At 53.9% G+C, this 20,516-nt stretch overlaps 8 protein-coding genes across 8 annotated transcripts; 2 read left to right on the top strand and 6 right to left on the bottom strand.

The window, feature by feature from the left end:
• Positions 1-320: 320 nt before the first annotated feature.
• Positions 321-2,857, bottom strand: N656DRAFT_784047 (MFS general substrate transporter). The gene is made up of 8 exons (XM_064816074.1): positions 2,780-2,857; positions 2,478-2,721; positions 2,049-2,396; positions 1,854-1,963; positions 1,525-1,787; positions 1,028-1,442; positions 762-973; positions 321-668 (listed from the first exon to the last, which is right to left on the bottom strand). The coding sequence occupies exons 2-8, from the start codon at positions 2,678-2,680 to the stop codon at positions 516-518; spliced, it is 1,704 nt and encodes a 567-aa protein (XP_064666108.1). The 5' UTR covers positions 2,681-2,721; positions 2,780-2,857; the 3' UTR covers positions 321-515.
• A 484-nt stretch (positions 2,858-3,341) lies between these two features.
• On the bottom strand, positions 3,342-6,836 carry N656DRAFT_839673 (OPT superfamily oligopeptide transporter; the record flags this gene model as incomplete). The annotated part of the gene is made up of 7 exons (XM_064818909.1): positions 3,342-3,948; positions 4,008-5,644; positions 5,730-5,883; positions 6,048-6,058; positions 6,109-6,232; positions 6,318-6,364; positions 6,496-6,836. The coding sequence occupies 7 exons, from the start codon at positions 6,834-6,836 to the stop codon at positions 3,752-3,754; spliced, it is 2,511 nt and encodes an 836-aa protein (XP_064666107.1). The 3' UTR covers positions 3,342-3,751.
• A 1,374-nt stretch (positions 6,837-8,210) lies between these two features.
• N656DRAFT_739578 (subtilisin-like protein) lies at positions 8,211-10,929 on the bottom strand. The gene is made up of 2 exons (XM_064812784.1): positions 10,305-10,929; positions 8,211-10,224 (listed from the first exon to the last, which is right to left on the bottom strand). The coding sequence occupies exons 1-2, from the start codon at positions 10,902-10,904 to the stop codon at positions 8,455-8,457; spliced, it is 2,370 nt and encodes a 789-aa protein (XP_064666106.1). The 5' UTR covers positions 10,905-10,929; the 3' UTR covers positions 8,211-8,454.
• A 997-nt stretch (positions 10,930-11,926) lies between these two features.
• Positions 11,927-13,576, bottom strand: N656DRAFT_792425 (glycoside hydrolase family 47 protein; the record flags this gene model as incomplete). The annotated part of the gene is made up of 1 exon (XM_064817080.1): positions 11,927-13,576. One exon carries the CDS (start codon positions 13,574-13,576, stop codon positions 11,927-11,929), a length of 1,650 nt encoding a protein of 549 aa, XP_064666105.1.
• A 733-nt stretch (positions 13,577-14,309) lies between these two features.
• Positions 14,310-15,213, top strand: N656DRAFT_423203 (uncharacterized protein). Its single transcript, XM_064809601.1, has one exon. It carries the CDS (start codon positions 14,419-14,421, stop codon positions 15,073-15,075), a length of 657 nt encoding a protein of 218 aa, XP_064666104.1. The 5' UTR covers positions 14,310-14,418; the 3' UTR covers positions 15,076-15,213.
• N656DRAFT_423183 (uncharacterized protein) lies at positions 15,111-15,978 on the bottom strand. The gene has a single exon (XM_064809600.1). It carries the CDS (start codon positions 15,717-15,719, stop codon positions 15,189-15,191), a length of 531 nt encoding a protein of 176 aa, XP_064666103.1. The 5' UTR covers positions 15,720-15,978; the 3' UTR covers positions 15,111-15,188.
• A 508-nt stretch (positions 15,979-16,486) lies between these two features.
• Positions 16,487-17,764, top strand: N656DRAFT_784040 (carbohydrate-binding module family 52 protein). The gene is made up of 3 exons (XM_064816073.1): positions 16,487-17,085; positions 17,160-17,280; positions 17,346-17,764. Exons 1-3 carry the CDS (start codon positions 16,654-16,656, stop codon positions 17,534-17,536), a joined length of 744 nt encoding a protein of 247 aa, XP_064666102.1. The 5' UTR covers positions 16,487-16,653; the 3' UTR covers positions 17,537-17,764.
• Positions 17,765-17,929: 165 nt separating this feature from the next.
• Positions 17,930-18,776, bottom strand: N656DRAFT_801692 (uncharacterized protein; the record flags this gene model as incomplete). The annotated part of the gene is made up of 3 exons (XM_064818157.1): positions 17,930-17,950; positions 18,018-18,286; positions 18,356-18,776. The coding sequence occupies 3 exons, from the start codon at positions 18,774-18,776 to the stop codon at positions 17,930-17,932; spliced, it is 711 nt and encodes a 236-aa protein (XP_064666101.1).
• Positions 18,777-20,516: the final 1,740 nt, after the last annotated feature.

The raw sequence follows: 20,516 nt of genomic DNA, 5'->3' as shown, positions 1-20,516 counted from the left end.
ATTCCCAAAAATCTAGATTCGAAGCGGGATAACTGCATGTAAACCACTTTAGCCGATGTAGTCAGAGGTTAGGAGTTACTTTGAGGGGCATCGGCAGTGGAACGACGTAGGGAAGGACCAGTATACATCCCGTCCCTTTGTACCGTGCCTACCTATGCTAAGTGTTGCAGCGATTTCATCCGCTCTGGAACACTGGTAGACTCTATATGAGCTGCCATAATCTTCATGTATCGTATATAACATATCTCCTCATATTTTCTCGATTTCAGAACGTATAGGTCGGTAGCCTGTCAATTTCTGTCTCGAAAGCCAATCAGCGATAATGGTTTCGATGGGTTCGCGTCGACCCGTATTCTAGGTATCACGAAAGGGATGTTATGAACGGGGTTTGACAAAGATCCCGTATTATGCTATCAGTAGAAAGGGTGACATACCTTCCAGTCTAGGGTCTGGGCCTGTCTTTCTTAGTAACAACAGAGTGTTGCCCGCTGGGTTAACAAGCATTCTTGGCCACTTCAAGTTCGGCTAACCCGTGTTTGCTCGTGGGCCTCGGTGCTTTCTGGATCGCGAGACTGAAGATCCGAGCTTTCCTCGACTGTCATGGGCTTGCTCCCTTCCGGGGGAAAGCGAGAGAGCAACAGAACACATGCCGCGAGGAACGCAATAGCCTAGATATCCGTCCTTATGGTTAGCCTCCAATGACAACGCATGCCGCCCTTTGCTCGTGATCGAGCTGACACAATGGGCAACAGCAAACCCACCGCATTGATGAAAAACGTCAGATGAGGCCGACCTATCTCAGCCAGAGCAGCAAAGACAAACCCAAACAACCCCTGTGTAGCGAGCCTCGCGATGTTCTCGACAAGAGTAAGGGCGTTGAGAGCGTCGGCCCTCCTTGACTGGGAGCACATCTCGGTCATGACGCCTTTTGCCGCTGGCGCCGAGCCCGATGCAAACGGAAGGAGAGCAGCAGCTGCGAGTAACCAGAGTTAAACGAGTATCAAGACAAGCCGCAATGACAACGCACCGAGGTAGATGTGCCACTTCTGCGTGGCAAAGGCGGCGCACATGGTCAGAGCACCGTCAACGACCAGGCTTATCCGCAGGAAGAAAAGGTCAAACGCCGTCCCCTCATCTTCCTTGGCTGCTGAAGAGCCGACGGGCTCCTCTTCGGCAAGGCTGCCGATTGGGGCTTCGAGTTCCTCTGGGTCCGTTGCCAACCGTGGTGGTGATGCAGGTTCGGCCTCCCCCGAATTCCAGCCTTGGTTGCGAGTAAGATACCATTTCCGGCCGTTGCTAATGATGAAGGGGAAGACGAATATCAAGAAGGCGGCACGCATGAAGGCGAATTCCGACATGAGCCAGCCGTTGTCTCCCTGGTTGAACTCAAACACGGCTGTGGCATACATCTGGATCAGCAACGGCGCGTAGCCCGTCGCCAACTAGCAGAATCGTCTGTCAGGGCCACTCATTACAACGCCGGGTACAAAGGATGATGTACAGCAGCAATATGGATCGACTTACCACGCCCAGAAACACTCCTGCACAAAGAAACAACACCCCATGGTGCTTCATCACTATGCCGCTGCCGAGGAGGACTTTTTGGGGCGCAAGTACTCTCAGCGGTGAGAGGAATCCAGCGAAGCCTTTGGAGTTGCCCCGTGATAAGGATGTGGCCGGAATGAATGGCAACGCCATGCGCACATACAGAGTCGCAAGGAGAAATGAGCAAAATGCAACCTCAAATGGCCGGCGGATGCCCCAACCATCTCCGATCATCCCTCCGCCTACACGCCGTCAACAAGGGCTGAGTCACACGCGTAGAAGGATAAAGGCAGAGATTCGAAGCTTACTGAGGTACCCAATGCCTTGACCCAGCATGATGCATCCCTGGAGCATGCCAAACACAACAGTTCGTCGCAAGGGCTCAACCAGCTCACCCGCAATGATGTTGGCGACCAGACTTTGTGGCGTTAGCGGACATTGTCTTACTCAACTGGTGACGTCCAATCTGCGTCCAAGTAGCATGAGGTGATGAGTTCACTGACATGTATCCCACCGGCCCCCCGATGACAGTAATAAGCTGGGTGCACTGGAAGATGATGATGCCAGCCTGACCGCCTGCCATGACGCCGAGGATCTGGGTCGCCACCCGAATGGCCGGGACAAAGGTCTGCACCATGAGGGCGGTGCGCGGGCCGAACCGCTTGGCCATCCAGCCGGCAACAAGCAGGTTGATGGTCCCGCAAAAGGTCGTGCTCATGCCCAGGATGGAATACTGCGTGGCCGTGCCCGCGGCGATTTCGTTGCGGCTGCATCGATCGCCTGTGCCCTGGTAAGGTGGGTGATTGCTGTAGAACACGTCGCAGACCATCAGGTGGAACACGTAAAAGATACTGAGGGATAGCGCGTTGTTAGCGTTTGTATTCTGCCTTGGGCAGATCCTCATCTCAACTTCTTCAAGGAAGGCGTCTTACGGGACCTGTGTAAAGCTGAAGGAGAGGGTTATGAAGAAGCCGGCAAACAGGATCCGCTTCTCGACATGCAGCGCAAACAGTCGTCGCAACATGCTTGCCAGCTTTTGCTTTCGGGTTGGCCTATCCTTGCCACTGGCCGTTCCATTGACCCCATCGCGGTTGCCGTTGAGGAGAGGCGTGTTCTCATTATCTTCGGACGTCATGGTTCGTAGCTGAGGAATCTGAAGAGGCCGAAACTGCAGTGCTATTTTACTTTCATTAGAGGTAATGTTGGGCCATTGTCGTCACCGGCTAGCCCTCACCGATGTTTTAGTTCATCCCGGAAGATAAAGCTCGGGCTCTCCGGTAGCGGGGAGGAGCTGCCAAGGCGGATCCCGTAGGGGACCATTCAAGCGGGTCCAAGCCTTGCAATGGCCTATCAGATCATCTATCAGAGTTTCCTATCGGCCTAGGTACATAAGGAAGGGCCAAACGTGACTGGAGGTCCTGAAAAGCATTGGTAGAATGCAGTGAACTTCCGAGGTGAGGCATCAGCGACGGAATCTTATAGATGGGGTCGGGCGAGCGAAGGCAGGAGCTTTGTTTCCTGCAACTGCCAAATCTCCAAGACTTTTGAGGCTGCCATTGGCCGCCACAGCTTGAGCCAATGCCAACTTCCAGTCGGCGCCCAGCGGCCCAGACAGTAGTTACGGATACGGAGCCGGGAGTACTAGTACAAACAATCTTACCTTACAGTATTCGTATCTATCATGATACTAGAGCCATTTTATCCTCGTGTTCCCATTATCTTGGATTACACCTCGTCTTCTAATGGATACATCTATAAAACTCGGCATTTATCATGGGATGGCTCAAGGTTGAGAACACTGTTGTAAATTATGGTCGCGTGAGAAACGGGAAAAGCAAAGGAACTTGAAGGGTGGGCAGTTCCAAGTTGGGTTAGACTCTTGACCTGTGGGTCTTCCTTCGGTAGACCCTAAACCCGGACGCTTTGTTGAACCTGAATGGTTTTGCAGGGTTCGCAACTTAAAATCTTATCTGCTTGTTTTTTGAGTCGACAACATTGCCTATCTCCGGCGTGGCCGCGTGGGCAACTCTTTGCCCGCAACTCTCAGTTTCCAAGATACTTTGAGTCATCGTGGATTTCTGGTTCATCTTTCGTGTTCTTGGGCTCGCGCATGGCTTCTCACACAAGACCCCAGCAACACTCCAACAGTGGCACGATGAGCTCGAGCTCAGCCGTATTGGCCTTGAGTTAAGCGACTCGGAGTCTGTTATGGAAAACTCCCCTTTACTGGACCGAAATATCCTCGTTCCGGTATGGGCAGCAGTCCAACTTGTTTCCCATCGATCCCTGCGCTGCTCACCGTGTTCCCCCACCAGGAAAGCTTGACGGGGTTGTACCCAATCGCAAAGAACTGGATCAACCCGCTGATGGCCACACCGGCCGTCAATGCCGCAGAGAGCACATCTATATCACACCAGTCAGCATGACCATAACAACACAATCATGAATGCCTGACAACGTACAATTATACTTCTCCCACCACGCCAGACGGTGCCTGGGCATCCAGTACATGAAAATGTAACTCAGGATAAACCCCGGTGTCTTGTACGACAAATTCGACGGCGCCCAGTGCTGGATGCCCTGGATGATTAGAATCGGATTCAGCCAGAGCAGCGAGGCCACAAAGGGAAACAGCGTCCTGTCCAGGAGGGCAAACGTCCTCGGGCTGAGACGGAGCCGCAACCTCTCCTTGACTCCGGGGAGATGCCTCGGGCCGAGCCCTTGACCGACAAGAAACACGATCGAGATGGCCACGCCCATCAAAAAACACCACTTGAACAGCGGATACAGCGAGTTGAACATCCTCTCGGACCCGAGCAGCCCCCACATCAGGGAACTGGCGTACAGCGGATGCCCATCATTAGCACACGTGAACCGGCTGGGCTGGTCGGGCGTGCACAAGCCCTTGACATTCTCAAGGATAAAATTCTGCGTGGCGACGGCCACAAAACAGGTGATGATGATGGTACCAATCTGGGAGCGGAACACTGCACGGGGGGGGATCTTGACGTAATGCGCCATCTTCTGGTCCTGAACATAATTGTCCCCGTAGCCCGCCAGCGCCCACGAACCCAGGGTCTGGGAAAACAGGAAGGCGTTGGGGTTCCCCGGCAGCAGGTACCCCGTAATCACCTGGATGAGCGCGCCGAGACCGAGGTTGGTGCCCGTCGTGGCCGACAGGAAGGACAGTGGCACGGCGAAGACAATGTTGATGCCGATCATGAGGAAGACGAGCCAGACAGGCGTGTCGAGCGGGTAGATGTTGAGGAAGATGACCGAGACGATGACGGCGCCTAACAGGATGAGCAGAAACCACCAGTCGGGGACCTCGGGGTATTTGGACATGAGCCGGCTGTGCACGTCCATTGCGCCCTCGTAGTTGCCTTTGCCGTGCCGCAGCCCTTGGTAGAAATCTATGTAGGCTTGTTTCATGGTCGTCCACTGGTTGCCCATGATGTACAGGAAGTAGACGGGGTAGAAGGCAAAGTTGGCGCCCACGGTCAGGATGTACCCGGCTGAGTAAAAGGGGGGCGAGTACTCCTGGTACAGCTTTTCGTCGAGCTTGTTGTTGACGACGACGTTTTGCACCCTGTAAGGTTTGCCGTCGTTGGCGAAGGCCGACGAGCTGTTGATCGGGAGATAGGCCGTGTAATTCATGTTGGTGTAGAAGATGGCCAGGATGATACACCCCCCAAAGATGGCACTGATCCACATGGTGCACGTGGCAAAGAAGGGCTGTGCCAGAGCAGCGTATGAGCTTGTCGCAATGTTCCAGTCAAAGGTGGTGATGGGGTTGAATAAGCCCAGTCCCAGGTTGGAGCCGGTGAGGATGGCCAAGGTGAAGTTCTCGGGTGCGATCCAAGTCATCCAGTTGAATGTCGCCAATGCGGTGAAAAGGTAGCCGGGAAGCCAGTAGTAAATGGCCATTGAGAGGCATGTAATGTAGAAGAAGCGGTAACGCGAGATGGTCCAGCCATTGATGTTCTCCTTGGGCTCGGGTTTCGTGAGAGCTCGGTTCATGGCGATGAGAGGCAGGACCGTGGGCCACAGCGCCTTGACCGGATACACGCTGAAGCGACGGAGATACCCAGCGAAGCCCCTGAATGAATCAGCAAACCTACCTAGGTAATCTAAAGAAGACCGTTCCAGGAGAACCATTGCCACGGTGTGTGACTTATACCTACATTCCCATGAGCTGGACAAAGAGAGTCAACATGAGCTGGTACCCAAACGTGACAAAGTCGAGGCCGTAGAAGAGATCCAAACGCTGAACCAAGATCATGCCATAGCTGTTCGTCGTGTATATGGCAATGTTAAATGTGATTGTACTCAGCATTTCTTGCACTTGTTAGTACCTATGTATTTTCTCTCACAAAGCAGGCATTGGATGCAGGCAGGGGAAGGGGGGGCTTGTTATGGGGGGATGTGGCCAGGTCTTCCAAGCTCTGCAGCTACCTGTAGTGGTATGACAACTTGGGGTATGAGACATAGAGTTCACATACGCTCTTTGAACCTAATGCAAGATCAATAAAGAGCATTTGCAGTCTGGCGACCGAGACCTACGTCCATGGCCCAGGATTCAACGAGTGACGGACGCCCCAGACCGTAATTCCCCAGTCAGGTAGTGCCCATTCCAGGAATTTGGCGCAGGGAAAGAGCAGGATCTGGATCACAGAGCCACTGAGGCCTGCATGGGGTTAGTTGCCGTCTTCTTATTTGTAGGAAACCTGACAGATAGTGGAAGGGGTAGAAAACAAACAATGACCACTAACCAATGGAGGGAAAACGGCTGTTGAAAAAGGTGCTCATGAACGTGCCGCTGTTGGGTCTTATCAGCTGCGAGCACTCCTACGTCCAAGTCCTGCTGTAGCGTATTGCATAGACTTCGCCCTCGACTCCTCGAGACAAAGATCTGCAATGACATTGAACAACGGAAACTCAGTTACACACATGATGGCCCAAGAAATGCCCAAAAAGTACGCCCGTATCGTTTCGATAGGGACATTCTGATCGTCAACAGGATCGGCAACGGCTCTTACACCGGGGTACGGACTCGAGTAGCGCAGCATGACGGCATCGATGCGGAGGTCGCGGTCATAGAATTCACCGTACGCCTTGCGGCCCTCGAGAAGGCGGCCCATCCGCGAGCGCATTTCGGTCGGGAAGTTCCAGTCGTCGGCGAAGAACTTGTGCGATTCGCTGACGATGGCAAGCGCTTCCTCCTCGGTCATGTTGTTGATCTTGTCGAGAATGTAGTCCCCTTCGCCATTGGGAGCGAGTTCCTCGAGCATCGAGTGCGGGATTTGGTCGCTGAAGTTCACAAACTGCACATCGTCGGACGACTGGACAAGAATCTTTTCGGCGTCGCGATGTGAAAAGGGGTCAGGGGCGATGTTGTTGTTGTCAACATGGACAGCGCTTATTCCTCTCTTCTCCGCCATTGCATTCCCAGGTCGTCTCGAGATTTGGCTGTTGCATGTGGGATGGGTTCTAAAACCGGGAGATGCATGGGATACTAATATGGGCTTGTAGGATCACAAGGATCTTCCGCAACGGCCCTCCGACGAGTGCGGGGAGTCGCATTGTTCCTGCGTTTCCTGTTTGGGCAGGCGCTGCTATCTGGCTATGTTACATGTTGCGTGAGGGGTTCCAATGGTTGTATCCTGTTAGACAAACCTGCAGGCTGTTGGACCAATTCCCCCGCGTGATCAACACTTGAGCTCCTACAGGAGCTTCTAGTATACTGGTACTGTGCCTATGAAGTACTTTGTAGGTAAATTAACTGCCGGCATCTCGGATCCAGTCCGGAAAAAGGAGCTCGCAGCACTGGATACCTTTCCTTCCCAGCCAATCTGCATAGCGGATGACGGATGTAGACGTGAATAGGACTAAAGAGACAGACGGTTCCCACGGTGGGACATGTGATATGGGAGCGAGACACACTGATAAGGAGGCAGGCACAAGCAGTCAGGGGACACCGGACTCGTCGGGTCCAGTCCCGAAGATGCACCCGTGGGCTCGGGCTTCGATTCACACTTCAAGTTAGAAGCCGCTATCTATATAGCGTCTGCTGAATGCATATGAATGACGAGACAAAGGGTAATATGTCACCGCGGGTTCTTTCTCTCAGATTGACGTAGGGCATGATCGGTTTCCCTCGGCCTTATGTTTCGTTACTAGTACTAGACCGATCATGGTTAGAACTCAAAAGCAAGAATTATCAGGGTCTCCTGCAAGCACTACTTGAGATTCAGATAGCTGCAGTGTCTCCGGGAGAGTCCAAGCTAACGGCCAGCTCGATTCGCCTCTGGGGATTGCAATTGCTAGCCTGGGTGGGTTGCATGACCTTCGTTCATATATGCTATTTAATATAGTAGCCCCTCTCGCCCCTGAACACCGCACACATCGAGAAGAAACAAACTTCCCGTATATAATATACTTCAAGTTGCCCAACGGCTACTTGGCCTATAGGTGATAAGCTGTGTTCTGACTTTCTCTCTCTAGATTACCTACCAAGATTGGTTCCTTACATTGTTTCGGTCCGTTGGGGCATTCGTGCTTCGATGTTCCTTAATATGTTCAAGTTGGTTTTCATGGGCATTGGCACATGTCAGACACGTTGGCGCAGTAGGTACGCTCAGGCCTGGTGTACTCCCCCTTTTGTTGTGTTTGGTAGGTATATATATCTAGGTAGTCAGTCAAGTCCGACGTAGCAAATCCCTTTTAAAAAAGCTAATGTAATCATGTCTAGGTATCCTCACCGTACAACGCCGCGTACAGTGTTCATGCGAATATTAATGCCATCTTCCGCCCCCCATGCCCCCTGTCTAGCTAGGTACCCGATAACACAGAATTCTATTCCCATATAGCACCTTCGTGTTTCCTCATGAGACATCAAACAATCAACCCTCACAACTGCACAGCCCGCCCAAACCTCCACGTAACCCTTCCAACCTCGACCCCCTCCCACATCTGGATAAGCGCAAACTCATACAACCGTTCACCCGCATATGCCTCCATGGGGACCTTAACCCTCAGCTCACAAGCAGCCATGCTACCAGCCGGCAACACGCCTCTCCCAATATCCACGTCTCCAACCGGCTTGATCGGCAGAGCCACCAAGTCCTCCCCGTTGTCACCCTTGCGAGCACATCCCTTGACCCCCAGCGCCTGACCCAGCTCCTGCGGCATCCGCAAGCTCACTTTGGACCCCTGGGGCAGGCTGCCGACAGCCCTGAGAGCAAACTCGCGCGGAGCGTCGAACGCACCGGGAATGGTGACGGGCAAATGATGGTAGCGGCCTGCGCCATCGGTGGCATTACCCGGGGGGCCAGTGATAAGATTAAAGTTGCGCCAAGCGGCGTTATTGTTTTCACGGATAAACTTGGCAAAGTCGGGGAAGCTGGTTGGAATGGCAGGCGTGGGGTCGTTGGCGGTCCCGGCTAGGGCGACAAAGCAGTAATGTCCTGAGGTGCTGGGGAGTGAAGAGGCCGGCCAGGCCAGCGCAGGGGAGACGGTTAGCTGGTTGGTGTTTGCGACGGATGCCAAAGAGACGCTGCCAATCTCGTGCCACATGTTGGGGGTTACCAAGGTAGCGGGCTCAGACCAGTACACAGTGACATTGGTGGCGGAGGAGGTGGCAGCGCCGTGGTTGGAAAGCCGGATGTAGATGGAGTGGTTGTGGCCAGCAAGGACAGGCTCGGAGAGGGCGACATTGTCCTCGGTGCTGCTGCCTGTGCCGAGGGCAGCTTCAGGGTTAGGAATAGGCTGCTGCCGGACAATGATGTCAGGACTGGCGGATATGCTGCCCGAGGTTGTGTTGCCCAAGTCACCGACGTGGTCGCGGATGTAGATATCAGGAGTTTCCCCACCACTCCCGAGTAAGTTGTCAATGATGGCTTTGAGATTGGGCATCACCCCAATGCGGTCAAGAGCCGGGTCGCTACTTGGGGTGCCGCCTGTGGTTAGAACCTGGCGAATCTCCAAAGGAGACATCTTCTTGCCGAACTTGGCGCTGGATATACCCTGGACAATAGCCGCCGCGCCGACAATCATGGGTGACGCCCCGGAGGTGCCGCCAAACCAGGCGGTGTACCAATTCTCCGTTGCCGTAGCATCATCCGTGTCGGCTGTGTCGACGCCCTCCGCCCATGCATACACGTCCATGCGAGAGCCGTGGTTCGAACTGTACCAGCGATAATGAGGGATAGTGGAGAGAGACCCGCCAACCATGATAGCGCCAGACTCTCGGTAGTCGGCAGTAGAACGGTCAAAGATGCGTTTTCCGGCAAGGTTGACATACGCGTCAAGATCCCAGGCGCCGTTGCAGCCAGCTTCGACGACGATGATGCCCAGCGCCGTCGCATATCGGATGGCCTCAAAGTTGGCGTCGGCAACTTCCATGGGCCAATAGTATATGCCCCCAACAGGATCGTACTCCTGGGCTTCAAGCAACAGGATGTCGCCGAAGCTCATGTGCGCAGCGGCGTCGAGAATGGCAGCCGGTGTATTGTACGACCAGTCGTCCCGCCACTGCGAAACGACTCTGCCTTTGGCACCCGGAACGATTCCAACTCCACCAAGCTGGTTATCAACCATGAACATCTCGCCCAGCACCGATGTTCCGTGCCCGAACCACTCAGCGTTTCTCCCGGATATCAGGGTGATGTTGGCGGCAGCCTGTGCGCGGTTTCCGTCTCAGCACAAGCACACAAACCTCCCATGCATACAATTTTCAAAGATGGAACAAGCGGGCTTACCAGGTCTTCATGATTCAGATTCCAGCCCTGTTCCATATCCACAATGGTCACGCCGGCTCCATCTCCGCCAGGAAATCCCCAAGCATAGCGAGCATCAATTCCTTTTGGTGCTGGGTCAAGATAGCCCTGGTTTGTGCTCCGGGGGTCATCGCTGGGGTTGATGGCAGGAGGGGGTCCTGAATGGAGAGCATGGACGCTTTCCACCTCAGGGAGTTCATGAAGCTTGTGGATAAGCTCCAAAATGTCGCTCGGCAAGGCTAGTTTTGACTCGGCAGCAGTGGCATCGACATGTCGTGCTTGGTTTCCAGTCGCCGACACGACCTGAACTTGATACCACAAGCTGAAATCCGGGGCTGTGAAACCGGGGTCCTGTCTCTTTGCTACCTGACTCCTCGCAGCAAGGTTGGCACTGGTTTGGGGACTAATCAGGGGGTCGATTGAGATGTTGGTTGTGCTGATCGGCTGAGATGCAAACCCCTGAGATTGTGCCCTTCGGATCAATGTTGTTATGAAGCTGGAATCGGCCTGTTGCTTCTCATGGGCCGCTGGGTTTAGTTTCAAGGCGATTCTCGGTTGTTGTTGCTCCTGGGCATGGCTCATGCCAGTCCATAACGAGAGGACGCCTAGGACATTGCAGACAAACGCCTGCACTTTCCGCATCTTGATGGTTGGATTCCCCAGCGAATGTGATGGAGATTCCGAGATGCTACTCCTGCAAATATTCGGAAGGTGAGGACCAGATGTGTTGCACCACTGTATGCACCGTAACTTCCTTGGGGCATACTCTTATATTCGCTCCTGCCTCGGGAACCCGTAAACTATCCATGATCAAATTCGAGGACTTGCCAATTCCACGTCCAGCCACATTCAATAGCGGCAACATGATGCATCGCGCATGACTTCATGTTGGACAATGAACCTGGGTAGCCCTGGTTATGGGACACGAGAAAATCCATTTTTTGACTTGTGGTGAATTTTCTGGGCCTAACATTAGGTACTTTACGTTGGCAGACAACATGCTAATCCCATTTGAGCAAGCTGGTGGTTTGTGGTTCGTATACTCACTCATGACCCCAAATCCCGAGGGCTTGGCTCGATTTACGAGGCACAGCCCTGCCAGCCTTGGCCTAGTAAGGTAGTGCCTAATGCGGCGAAGCCAATCTCGCCCCAAACTCCGAGTCGGAGGCTCATGGGTAAGGTAGGTAGGTATTGTTCATACTAGCTCTGGAGCTCAACAGACGAAGTGGGTAAGGTGAGCCGATGACTGGGGATGCTCGGCACTTCTGCTCCTCGAAGTACGGAATACTCCTTATAATTACCCCAGGCCTTGTCATGATTCAGGAGTAACTTTCCAGCCCTTTAGCGGTCTGTATCCTCCTGTGGTGTTTATTAGCGTTTGTCCCTTCCATTCTCTCACTCTCGCCCTTCAGCACCCCCATAAGTTACCCCCGCCGCATTTCCTCTGGTGCTCCTGCACCTGTGCCTTGGCTATGTTCATGGTTATATATCTCATCTCTATCCAACAACGCCAAAAGTCCACCGATAAGTATAAACATATGTTATGCATCCCTTTGTGCATTGCCGTACCAGACAGCATCAGCCAATCCACCTCACGCAGCTTCTTATGGGGCCGGTATCCTGAACGGATGAGCTTCTGTATTGAAGACATACTCGTCCAGACTGATCAGGTCAGGCTTGCTGAAGATCAGATAAAAATACTTCAGGGTTTCCCCCATCCAGAAACTCTCCATGGAATCACTCTTAGGGGGGAGGCTGCCATCAGTTCCGGTGATGTCGGTGAGCGCCGCATTTGCCAATGTCGTTCGAGTGTTCTTCTCGATCGCCTCCCACATGGCCCAGGCGGCCTCGAGTAAATACTTCTGCCCCGTTGTTCGGTACAAGACAAACACGCTCTCAATGGCCTCGGGCCGCAGGATATAGCGCGTATCCCCAATCCTGGCGAAGCCTTTCGGCAGTCGTTTTTGCCCAATGACCGTGTCGGCCTGGCTAATATCCCCTGCGTCCATTCCATGCCTGCGAAGAACCTCCTTCTTCCAGACCGTCTCGTCCCAGGGGCACGAGTCGTTGATTGATGGACAGGGAATCATGTGGAAACTCTCTGGCATAATCCCAAGGGGGAGGGCCTGGTATGTCCAGATGCACCCATCGACCAGCTTCTGCGCTTTTTCGAGGTGTTCGGGGAGTTTGAAGAGTTTTGCTCCAATGGCAAGCATGCCCCCGGCAAAACAAACCAAATGCTGTCCCTCTGGATCAAGCTCGGGTTTGGTCTTTCCATTGTCGGCCGTTCGGACGTTGACCATGGCCGAGATCAGGATGTCCAGCCCGTCGGGAATCATGGGCCGGTAGAAATTATGCTGCATTGCCGTTGCCATGGATTTTTGGTACATTGTCCTATAGACGGGCATGCGGCCTCCCAAGAGAGCGTAGGTTTTGGGGAGATACTCGTATGTCGAGTCCGCCATGGCGCCCAGAGTAAATGCGCCGCCTCGGTTGAAGACCTGGTCTCTGGCATTGACAACGAGAGGCCACATTCCTGGAAGTGCGGTGGAGTCCTGTTGTGACTCAAGGATGGCGGTGATTCTGTTTACAGCATCGAACCACTTGGGATCACCGGTAATGATAGATAGTCTCGTAAATTCCATGGTGAAGGACCCCATCTCCGCGAGGAGGACGTTGTCGTGCGCGACTTGCTCCTTCCCGCCCTGAGCCTGAGCCCCAGCCAACTCGCGTAATCTCCAACGCGTTATTGGCATTCTGTTGGGAGTGTCGAAGGCAGCGTACAGCATATCGCCCGCCTCCTTGGCCTTGCGGAGTAGGCGCTTATCACCACTGAGATCGTAGGCGGATAAAAATCCCCCCAGGTACCGGATGTTGGTCTCGAAGACATTGATCTCATCTGTCGTTACTGTCTCGAAACTGATGTTCGCCGCCGCAGCGACAGCAATCTCGAAATCATGTCGCAGCCCCATAATCCACAGTGTGTCAAGGCTGTCGACCAGGGTAGCGGCCCATCCACCGAAGGGATTCCGGGGACTGCCGCTGATGGGGGCCAACTCGTCGCTCATCCACGCATGCGTCTTGTACGATTCCCAGCACCGCACAAACGTCTTCTTGACTGCGTCTCGCTTGGCTAGTCGGGCATGTGCCTCGTCTGACGACTCCTTGTCGAAGGCTGCCTGGATCTTGGGCAGCGGAACGGCCTTACCGCTCGGCAGTGGTGACATGGACTGCACAGGGTAACGAACGCGCATTTTCCTCCAGAGGAAATCTGGGTCGTCGTCGTCGTCTGTGTTGCCGCTTGTGCCGCCGCTGGTGGGCGGCGGCGGCCTAGGCTGAGTGTAAGGAAGGAGGCTTAAGGCATCAAAATTTGAGGAAACGATGAGGAATATGCAGATAAGAGGGAGAATCAGGAGGCAAAGGAAGGTCCTGCGGCGATTGGAAAACGTCCTCATGACTTTGACACTCGCGGTTTTTGCACTCATCGCTGCTGGAGGGCGTTCCGCCGGCGATGCCCGAGAGTGTAATAATGTTGAACGTGACAACCCCTGATGGTGAATTTGATGAGAATGAGAATGAGAAGTTGATGCAACGCGACGTGAGCGCCACACTGTCGGGACAATTTCCAGCTCGCAAGACCTGGATAAAACTGATTCGAGCAAGCGCGATTAGCGAGCCGCCAAATGTACTCGCACTGTGGTTGCAGCAGGGAAATCTACATGAATAGCGGTGCGGCGTTTATTCCACTGTCGCGATTGGTGAATGGAAACACCCCCGAGCAGCCATCGCGTTTCGGCCCGGTGTTGGCATTTTGGTGTTGGCACTCGGTGGGCGGCTACGGCAAGACCATCAACACCCTTCTATAGGGCTGAAGAGTAGGGTAACAACAGGGCGGTTCGCCCAGCATGATGGGACGCAGCTGATATAATACATGTAGGGCGCACACTGCACACGGCAGGCGCAATGGAGGCACCTGCACCTTGACTCTTTATCCCAGCTTTTTTTGCTCCTCCCAGTGAGCCGAGGTCTTCGAACTGGCTAATATGCTTGCCATCCTCGTCCAACTCGCGCTCCTAGTCTCGCCAGCTTTTGCGGCATGCTTCTATCCCGACGGCTCGGTTGCACAGGACACTCCGTGTACCGACTCGACCACGCAATCTTCATGTTGCGGCACCGGTTACGCGTGCATCGGCCACTCGTCTTCCTTCTTCCTCTGTCAGGCAACCGGGACGAGTTCCAGAAGCCCGGGGCATCACAATTTGTCCGAGGCAGCTGTACGGATAAGAGCTGGAGGAGTTCCAACTGTCCGAATGTTTGCGTCGATCCCGAGCGAGACCATACAGGTGGAGGCAACGGCGTGGCTCCATGCCCCCGTTCCGACATTGTCTTCTACTGCATAAGCAGAGGATTAGGCGTGGAGAACTGTACCGCCGGCTTCAACCTGATCGACTTTCTAGGTACGTTGCTCGTCCGTTTGGGCCATCTCTTCAAGAGCCTTGCGCTGGTTGGTACTGACTGCGCTCTTGCGATTAGTGAAGCCTTCCATCTTGACTACGATAGGGGCTGCTGCGTCCACAAGTTCTACCTCGACCTCGTCCCAAGTCACGACAAGCACGTCGGGAGTGTCAACTTCCCCTGGGACCACAGAGCTAGCACAAGTCACGACGAGCACCTCGACCGGCGTGTCAACTTCCCCTGGAAACACTTAGCTAGCAACAGTATCCCCCAACTCATCAGCTGCTCCTTCCAGTAACGGCACTACCATAGGTGTTGCCGTCGGGGTATCCGTGGGTGGGCTTGGGTTGACAGTCAGGGCGGTAGCAACCTGGCTGTTGATCCGAAAAAGGCGACGCTCTGATCAAGTCCCTAGCGACACCACCACAGTTCATCAAGACCCATGTCACGATTTCTCGGCCATCCATGAGCCTTACAAATCCAACCCGCCAGCATATCTTGCCCCGAGCGAGGTTCCGGCTTACCCTTACCAACAAGTTGCGAGATATGAGCTTCCAAGTGCGATGGATTCTCGTTGACCGGCGAGCGATTGCAGGAGGGAGCAACCAACCTTTTGGTGCACGCCGACTCCATGGGCCGGCGAGAATCGGGCAGGTGCCTCAGCTGAGCCGGCAAGTTGAGACGACAAACCCTATAATCAGATCGTATAATCCAATGGGCGTGATTGGCCCAGTCGGGCATGGCCACCCATTCTGAGACTGCAAGCCTGTTGCTCTCAATGGGTGAATGAACCACGATCCCAGGGACTCCCTCGGATAGACGCCTCGGTTCACTGTGTGCGAACAGGGGTACGAAGACATTGTTCAGCAGCTGTTGGCGCTGTCCTCCCGGGGTGGTCGATATCGATGCGCTTCGGTGGACGATGGGCGGAGGCCGCTTCATGTCGCTGCGCAGCTTGGGCAGCAGGCGATTGCAAGGTTGTCGTTGGAGACGGACCTCGGAGGAGGTGAAGGCTTTTATGAAGTCGAAGAGTAAAGATGGAACGTTCCGAGGGACTAGGCGGTGGACGGGGGGGGATGAGAATGAGATGACATTATCAAGGCCCCTGAGTGCATTGGGTTAGACAGCGGCCTAGATAGTATTTAAACCAGCTATCATCTGGCTTACTATCCCAGCCTACTGGCCTCCGGGCCGCCGCCTAGCAGTTAAACCGCGTGCCGCACCGGCACCTTAACTTGCATGTGGTAGGTAGCATCCCGGCGTCGCCCTGGCCAATGGCAGCGACGTCCAGTAGTTGTGCCTGCTTATACGAGGCATTCATGAGGAGAATTTGAATGAAATGTCACAACGTCGATACGACTCCCGATCAGGCGATATGATATATCGGATCATATGATGGTGAGATCCCAGGACCAGGGCAAGCTCCGTACATACAAGCTCGATTCAAGCGCTAGTTTGGTATACAAGTAGGCCAAACAAACTTAACTCCCGTCACTTCGACTTGGATGTCTCGGCTGCCGGAATCATCCATGCTAAATATTTCCATGTGTGCCATCAGTTATGCAGCCGATGCCACATGTCATGTCGCACACATCGTTGACACACGCACCTTCAAGTTTCAACCTAATATAGGTAGCGTACGTGCACAATACTATGACGATATATACCGTAGTAGGTTACACTGAAGGCCGCCGGATCCAACAACCAGTTACCTTACGCACCCCCTGCCCTTTCTGCCTAGAACAGATAAGCAATCAATGCTGTTGACGTTGCCCCAACATAAATTCCTCAAAGTCTAGCCGCTGATGTTGACCTCAACATGGCGCTCTAAAATATCCCACAGCGACTGAGGTCCCACAGAACCCGTCCTCTGACAATGGTACTCCTCCCATTGCTCCTCTGCTCAGCGTGGCCCGCGGCAGGTCAGTTGGAACAGATTCAGACCTGCGGCAGCGTTCCCTATTACCCATCCGACTACCGATGCTATGACGACCACGCTCTCTGCCCCAACCTCGACGGGCATCCCACCCTGCCCTGCGGCGGCGCCTGCTATAGCCCAGACATGTACCAATGCAGCGAGGAGGGCCAGCTGAGCCTGCTCCCAACCGCAAACGCCGGCAGCACGCCCTTCAAGCTCGAGGTACACAGCTCAAACTCGGCCCTCAATTCCAAACCCGTCAAAGTGTGCAATTTGCAGTTCCAGACTGGTGCGGATGCACACACATGCGTCTACTGCTACAACGCGCCGCCGATGTACGTCTGTGAGTCGTACCATAACGAGACTGTGCTGTTGCCGTCGGGATACATGGTAAGTTACCTGTCGAGACTGAGACCAGAGTGTGCGTGCTAGAAACGGACGGTATATTGAAACCAGGGCTGTAGTCGGTCGATGTTCCGGGCGGTCAAGCCTGGTTCGTCGAACCCGATACGGGCAAGCTCAAGACCACAGCGGCAGGTAAAGCCGGTGGCAGCGGGAGAGAACACGCCGGCAAGAATGTCACAAGTATGCATGACTCGAACCTATGGCAGTGTTTTGGACTCACTTGTGACGGAGCTGACCCTGTTTAGTCTACCAAGAAGGATACTTCTCGTTTAGCGGATCGAGTCACTGGCTTGCGTGCAAGGAGCCAGGTTTGGGGCAGCTCTTCAGTATTTTCGCCCCTATCGGCAATAACACCAACCGGGGCGAGTGCGAGAAGGTCAAGTTGGTTGTGGTTTCGACCACCGACCCAAAGGAAGGCGCGTATGCTTATACATGAACACGGGTCTGGCCCTAAATAGGTAGTGAGAACAGTTCCGGGGTAGGAGTCTGAGGCATCAGCATAGGGACGGGATGTAACGTTTGAAGAGCAACTTGAAGCTATCCCTGCTTGCTACCGGTTGTTCGAGACCTGGGGTGCCCAGTTGACTACCTACTAAGAGCATCTTCACCGTGATGTTGCCATCAGAGATGGATCGTGTCGACCTAGACAATAATTCCAACCGCTGATCATTATTCGCTATGTCTGTAGGCAGTACGTATGCTCGAAACCCTGATCCAACTGAATGATTCATGGCCCATCCCACCTGCAGTCGCTCGTCGGAGTCAAAGAAATTCGCCGTTTGCTAGATTCATGCCCTCTGGTTGGCCTAATTACCCCCTTGAGTCCAAATTATCTGTCCCTTGGTCGATACTGTGTTTTTCCAGTCATCATCAGATTCGGTTGGGCATCTGGTTCTGCTGCAAGAGAAATCGATTACAAAAACCCGCAACTCTTTGGTGCCATCCTCACGCTCCATTCTTGAGACAATGAAATTCTGCGAGCGCGGGTCTCCGTGCAGGACGTCGTGGCCGCCCATAGTTTGGATGATTCCATTCGCTTTCTGGACAATCTCAAGCCACTCCAACTCGGTGGCATGTTGCCGCATCTCGGACAAGGGGAAGCCCTCGATGTACTCGAGCAGGATCCCTTTGACATGGAACATGTCGTGATCGCCGTCAGCGTCGGGAGGGTTAAGGTCAACGTCCACTTCAGCGAGGAGGCGAGGCAGGATGCGACCCTAGCAGTCCTGCAACGCATGGTACGCCGAGACCTCACGCTTGTACATCTTGAGGAGCTCCTCAGCAAGCAGGATTTCGCTCTCGGCGGGGTCGTAGTCCCCATGATTCTCGATGTGGCCAACGTCGGTAGGGTGCAGAAACCGATCCAATGCGCTAGATTGGATTCGACCCATGTACGACTCTTCTCGGACTTTGGTCCAGGGAGGGATTGAAAGGTTATATCGGAGCATGTGCGCAAATCTCCGATCGAACAGCTTCAGGAAGGCGGTGGTTTCGGGTTCGTTTTCATGCACAACGCTGACGACCATTCCGCAGGAGAATGTTTGTGAAATTGGGAGCTTCCGGATGCGCACACGGATGTTGAAGTCTTTGTTGGGGAGTACGCGCAGAGACATGACTTGGCCGACATGGTAGTCCTCGAGGATCGAGGGTTGCCGCACGTGTTCCGAGGTCGCCATCGCGGGATATGAAACCGATGAAATACAATGGAATGATGGAAATGCTTTTCAAAGGCTGATGGTGAATGCCCAATCAAGTTCTCGGCGTATAAGGTAATGGAGGCTTTGCGGACTTTCGTATGGGTTGTCTGGAACCTAAGGATGTCTTCCGTCAGTTGGTTCATGAAGGGTGTCTGCCGAAGTCAGGTCCAAGGCTCTTTCTGTTGTTAGGAGGGTCCGGGCCTGGGAAAGACCATGGCTTTTGCTTGACATGTATACTACGGTACGATCAAGCATGCGTAGAGCCGTATCGTAAAGGTGACCTGGTACTACCTAGCAAGCACGGCAGCCGCTACCAGCAGCCCCCGGTGGATTCGTGCAATCTCTCGGGGATTCACTGGAGCCGGTAGTATCTTAGTAACCTCGGTAACGTAGCTCAGGCCTCAGGCTTCAAGGGGAACGAAAGAGAAATTGGGATCTCGGCTTTTGAGTCTTGACTCATGAGATTGACGTTGCTCAGGTACAAGTACCTATTTTGAGTATTCATCCACTCCAACATAACCTACGGTCCTACTTCTATGGTCAGGCCGAGTTCATTATCTTAACATTCCGAGCCGTCACGGGTGTCCCCGTTGGATGCCACCTCAATGTTGTTTAGCTGACACCAAGAATCCCTCCCGCCGCGAGTCTGTAACCGGTTACGGTAGGCGCAATACAACGGAAGAGGCAGGCGCTTCGAACGGGGCACCGCTCGCCCTTGCCGTTATGGATGGTAGTAATAGGGCAGAGAGGGCAGCGAGGGCAGCAAACGCCGAGATTTGCTCCCCGGAAGCTGTTGCATACGGCAAGTGGGTCGGGCCTGTCGGGCCTTTCAACCACAACTATGACGTAGACTGCCAAGCATCTGGGAAGGCACAGCCCGCCATTCGCTGGTTTTATCCACCTGAGCGGTGTGGCTTTTTCGCGAAGGGGTCGCTGTTTCACCAGATTCTTATTGGCCCAAATCTATCCGATCTGAACCTAACGAGCGATGGACAGGGTCAGACGAGACCAAAATCAAGGAAGAAAGCAGGAAACGTACGAGGACGGCCAGGTACCAATCGACCCCTATTCCGCCCTACCAAGCAGCCCAGTCACGCGGGAGGTGCGCCCTTGTGGCAGCCTGCGGCTTATTAAGGTAATTCCCTACTGTGACTGCTGCTTATCTTCTGCGTCCAACCACTCCCGTCATAAGCTGTGGACCATGGCGCGCAACGCAGCAGCATGACCCTCAAAATTGACGCGTCCTCAGGCCTGTAAATTGAGCCATGAGAGGTTGGAACGATAGGCACTGAGACCGACTAAATCACTAAGCATACAGTGTTCTGCCCGGTCGCGCAACTCATTCTCAACATCTCGGTGACACGGGGAGCCTGGAGGTTAGTGAGCTGCACCTCACGAAGTGGTCGACAAGGACCATGGCCCTGTCTGTTGAAAGATCCCATCATTGAGCCTTCTATTTCCTTTTTAGGGCTGACTGAACCCAGGTGTATTTCAGTTGTCGACGGAAACCTCGAAGTGGCAATCCGCTCAGGGCTTAACTTGGGTACGATACCATACACCTCACCTGGCAGCAATTGCGCGACTTCAGTAGCGGGGAGAGGCCGAGAGCGCTTCTCCTTCCAGAATTTGAGCGCCGGCTGATCTCATCGAGTTTTGCGCAGATTCCCGTACCCTCACGCTCAACTTGTCCGTTCTACACTGTTCCAATCCACTGCATCT

Source organism: Canariomyces notabilis (genome assembly GCF_033297395.1).
Source record: "Canariomyces notabilis strain CBS 508.74 unplaced genomic scaffold N656scaffold_31, whole genome shotgun sequence".
Taxonomy (NCBI): domain Eukaryota; kingdom Fungi; phylum Ascomycota; class Sordariomycetes; order Sordariales; family Chaetomiaceae; genus Canariomyces; species Canariomyces notabilis.
The sequence above is the reverse complement of the archived record's forward strand: the minus strand, read 5'-3'. Positions and strand labels throughout refer to the sequence as shown.

Excerpts from the sequence above, each read along its gene's own strand:
- N656DRAFT_784047 (XM_064816074.1), bottom strand. The coding sequence starts at position 2,680 with ATGACGTCCGAAGATAATGAGAACACGCCTCTCCTCAACGGCAACCGC. Across the intron at positions 1,964-2,048 it reads GGGGGGCCGGTGGGATACAT|TCTGGTCGCCAACATCATTG; the intron begins GTCAGTGAACTC and ends AACGCCACAAAG. Across the intron at positions 669-761 it reads TGACGTTTTTCATCAATGCG|GCTATTGCGTTCCTCGCGGC; the intron begins GTGGGTTTGCTG and ends ACGGATATCTAG.
- N656DRAFT_739578 (XM_064812784.1), bottom strand. The coding sequence starts at position 10,904 with ATGAGCCATGCCCAGGAGCAACAACAACCGAGAATCGCCTTGAAACTA. Across the intron at positions 10,225-10,304 it reads ATCTGAATCATGAAGACCTG|GCTGCCGCCAACATCACCCT; the intron begins GTAAGCCCGCTT and ends AACCGCGCACAG.
- N656DRAFT_423203 (XM_064809601.1), top strand. The coding sequence starts at position 14,419 with ATGCTTCTATCCCGACGGCTCGGTTGCACAGGACACTCCGTGTACCGA.
- N656DRAFT_423183 (XM_064809600.1), bottom strand. The coding sequence starts at position 15,719 with ATGAAGCGGCCTCCGCCCATCGTCCACCGAAGCGCATCGATATCGACC.
- N656DRAFT_784040 (XM_064816073.1), top strand. The coding sequence starts at position 16,654 with ATGGTACTCCTCCCATTGCTCCTCTGCTCAGCGTGGCCCGCGGCAGGT. Across the intron at positions 17,086-17,159 it reads TGTTGCCGTCGGGATACATG|TCGGTCGATGTTCCGGGCGG; the intron begins GTAAGTTACCTG and ends CCAGGGCTGTAG. Across the intron at positions 17,281-17,345 it reads CGCCGGCAAGAATGTCACAA|TCTACCAAGAAGGATACTTC; the intron begins GTATGCATGACT and ends GACCCTGTTTAG.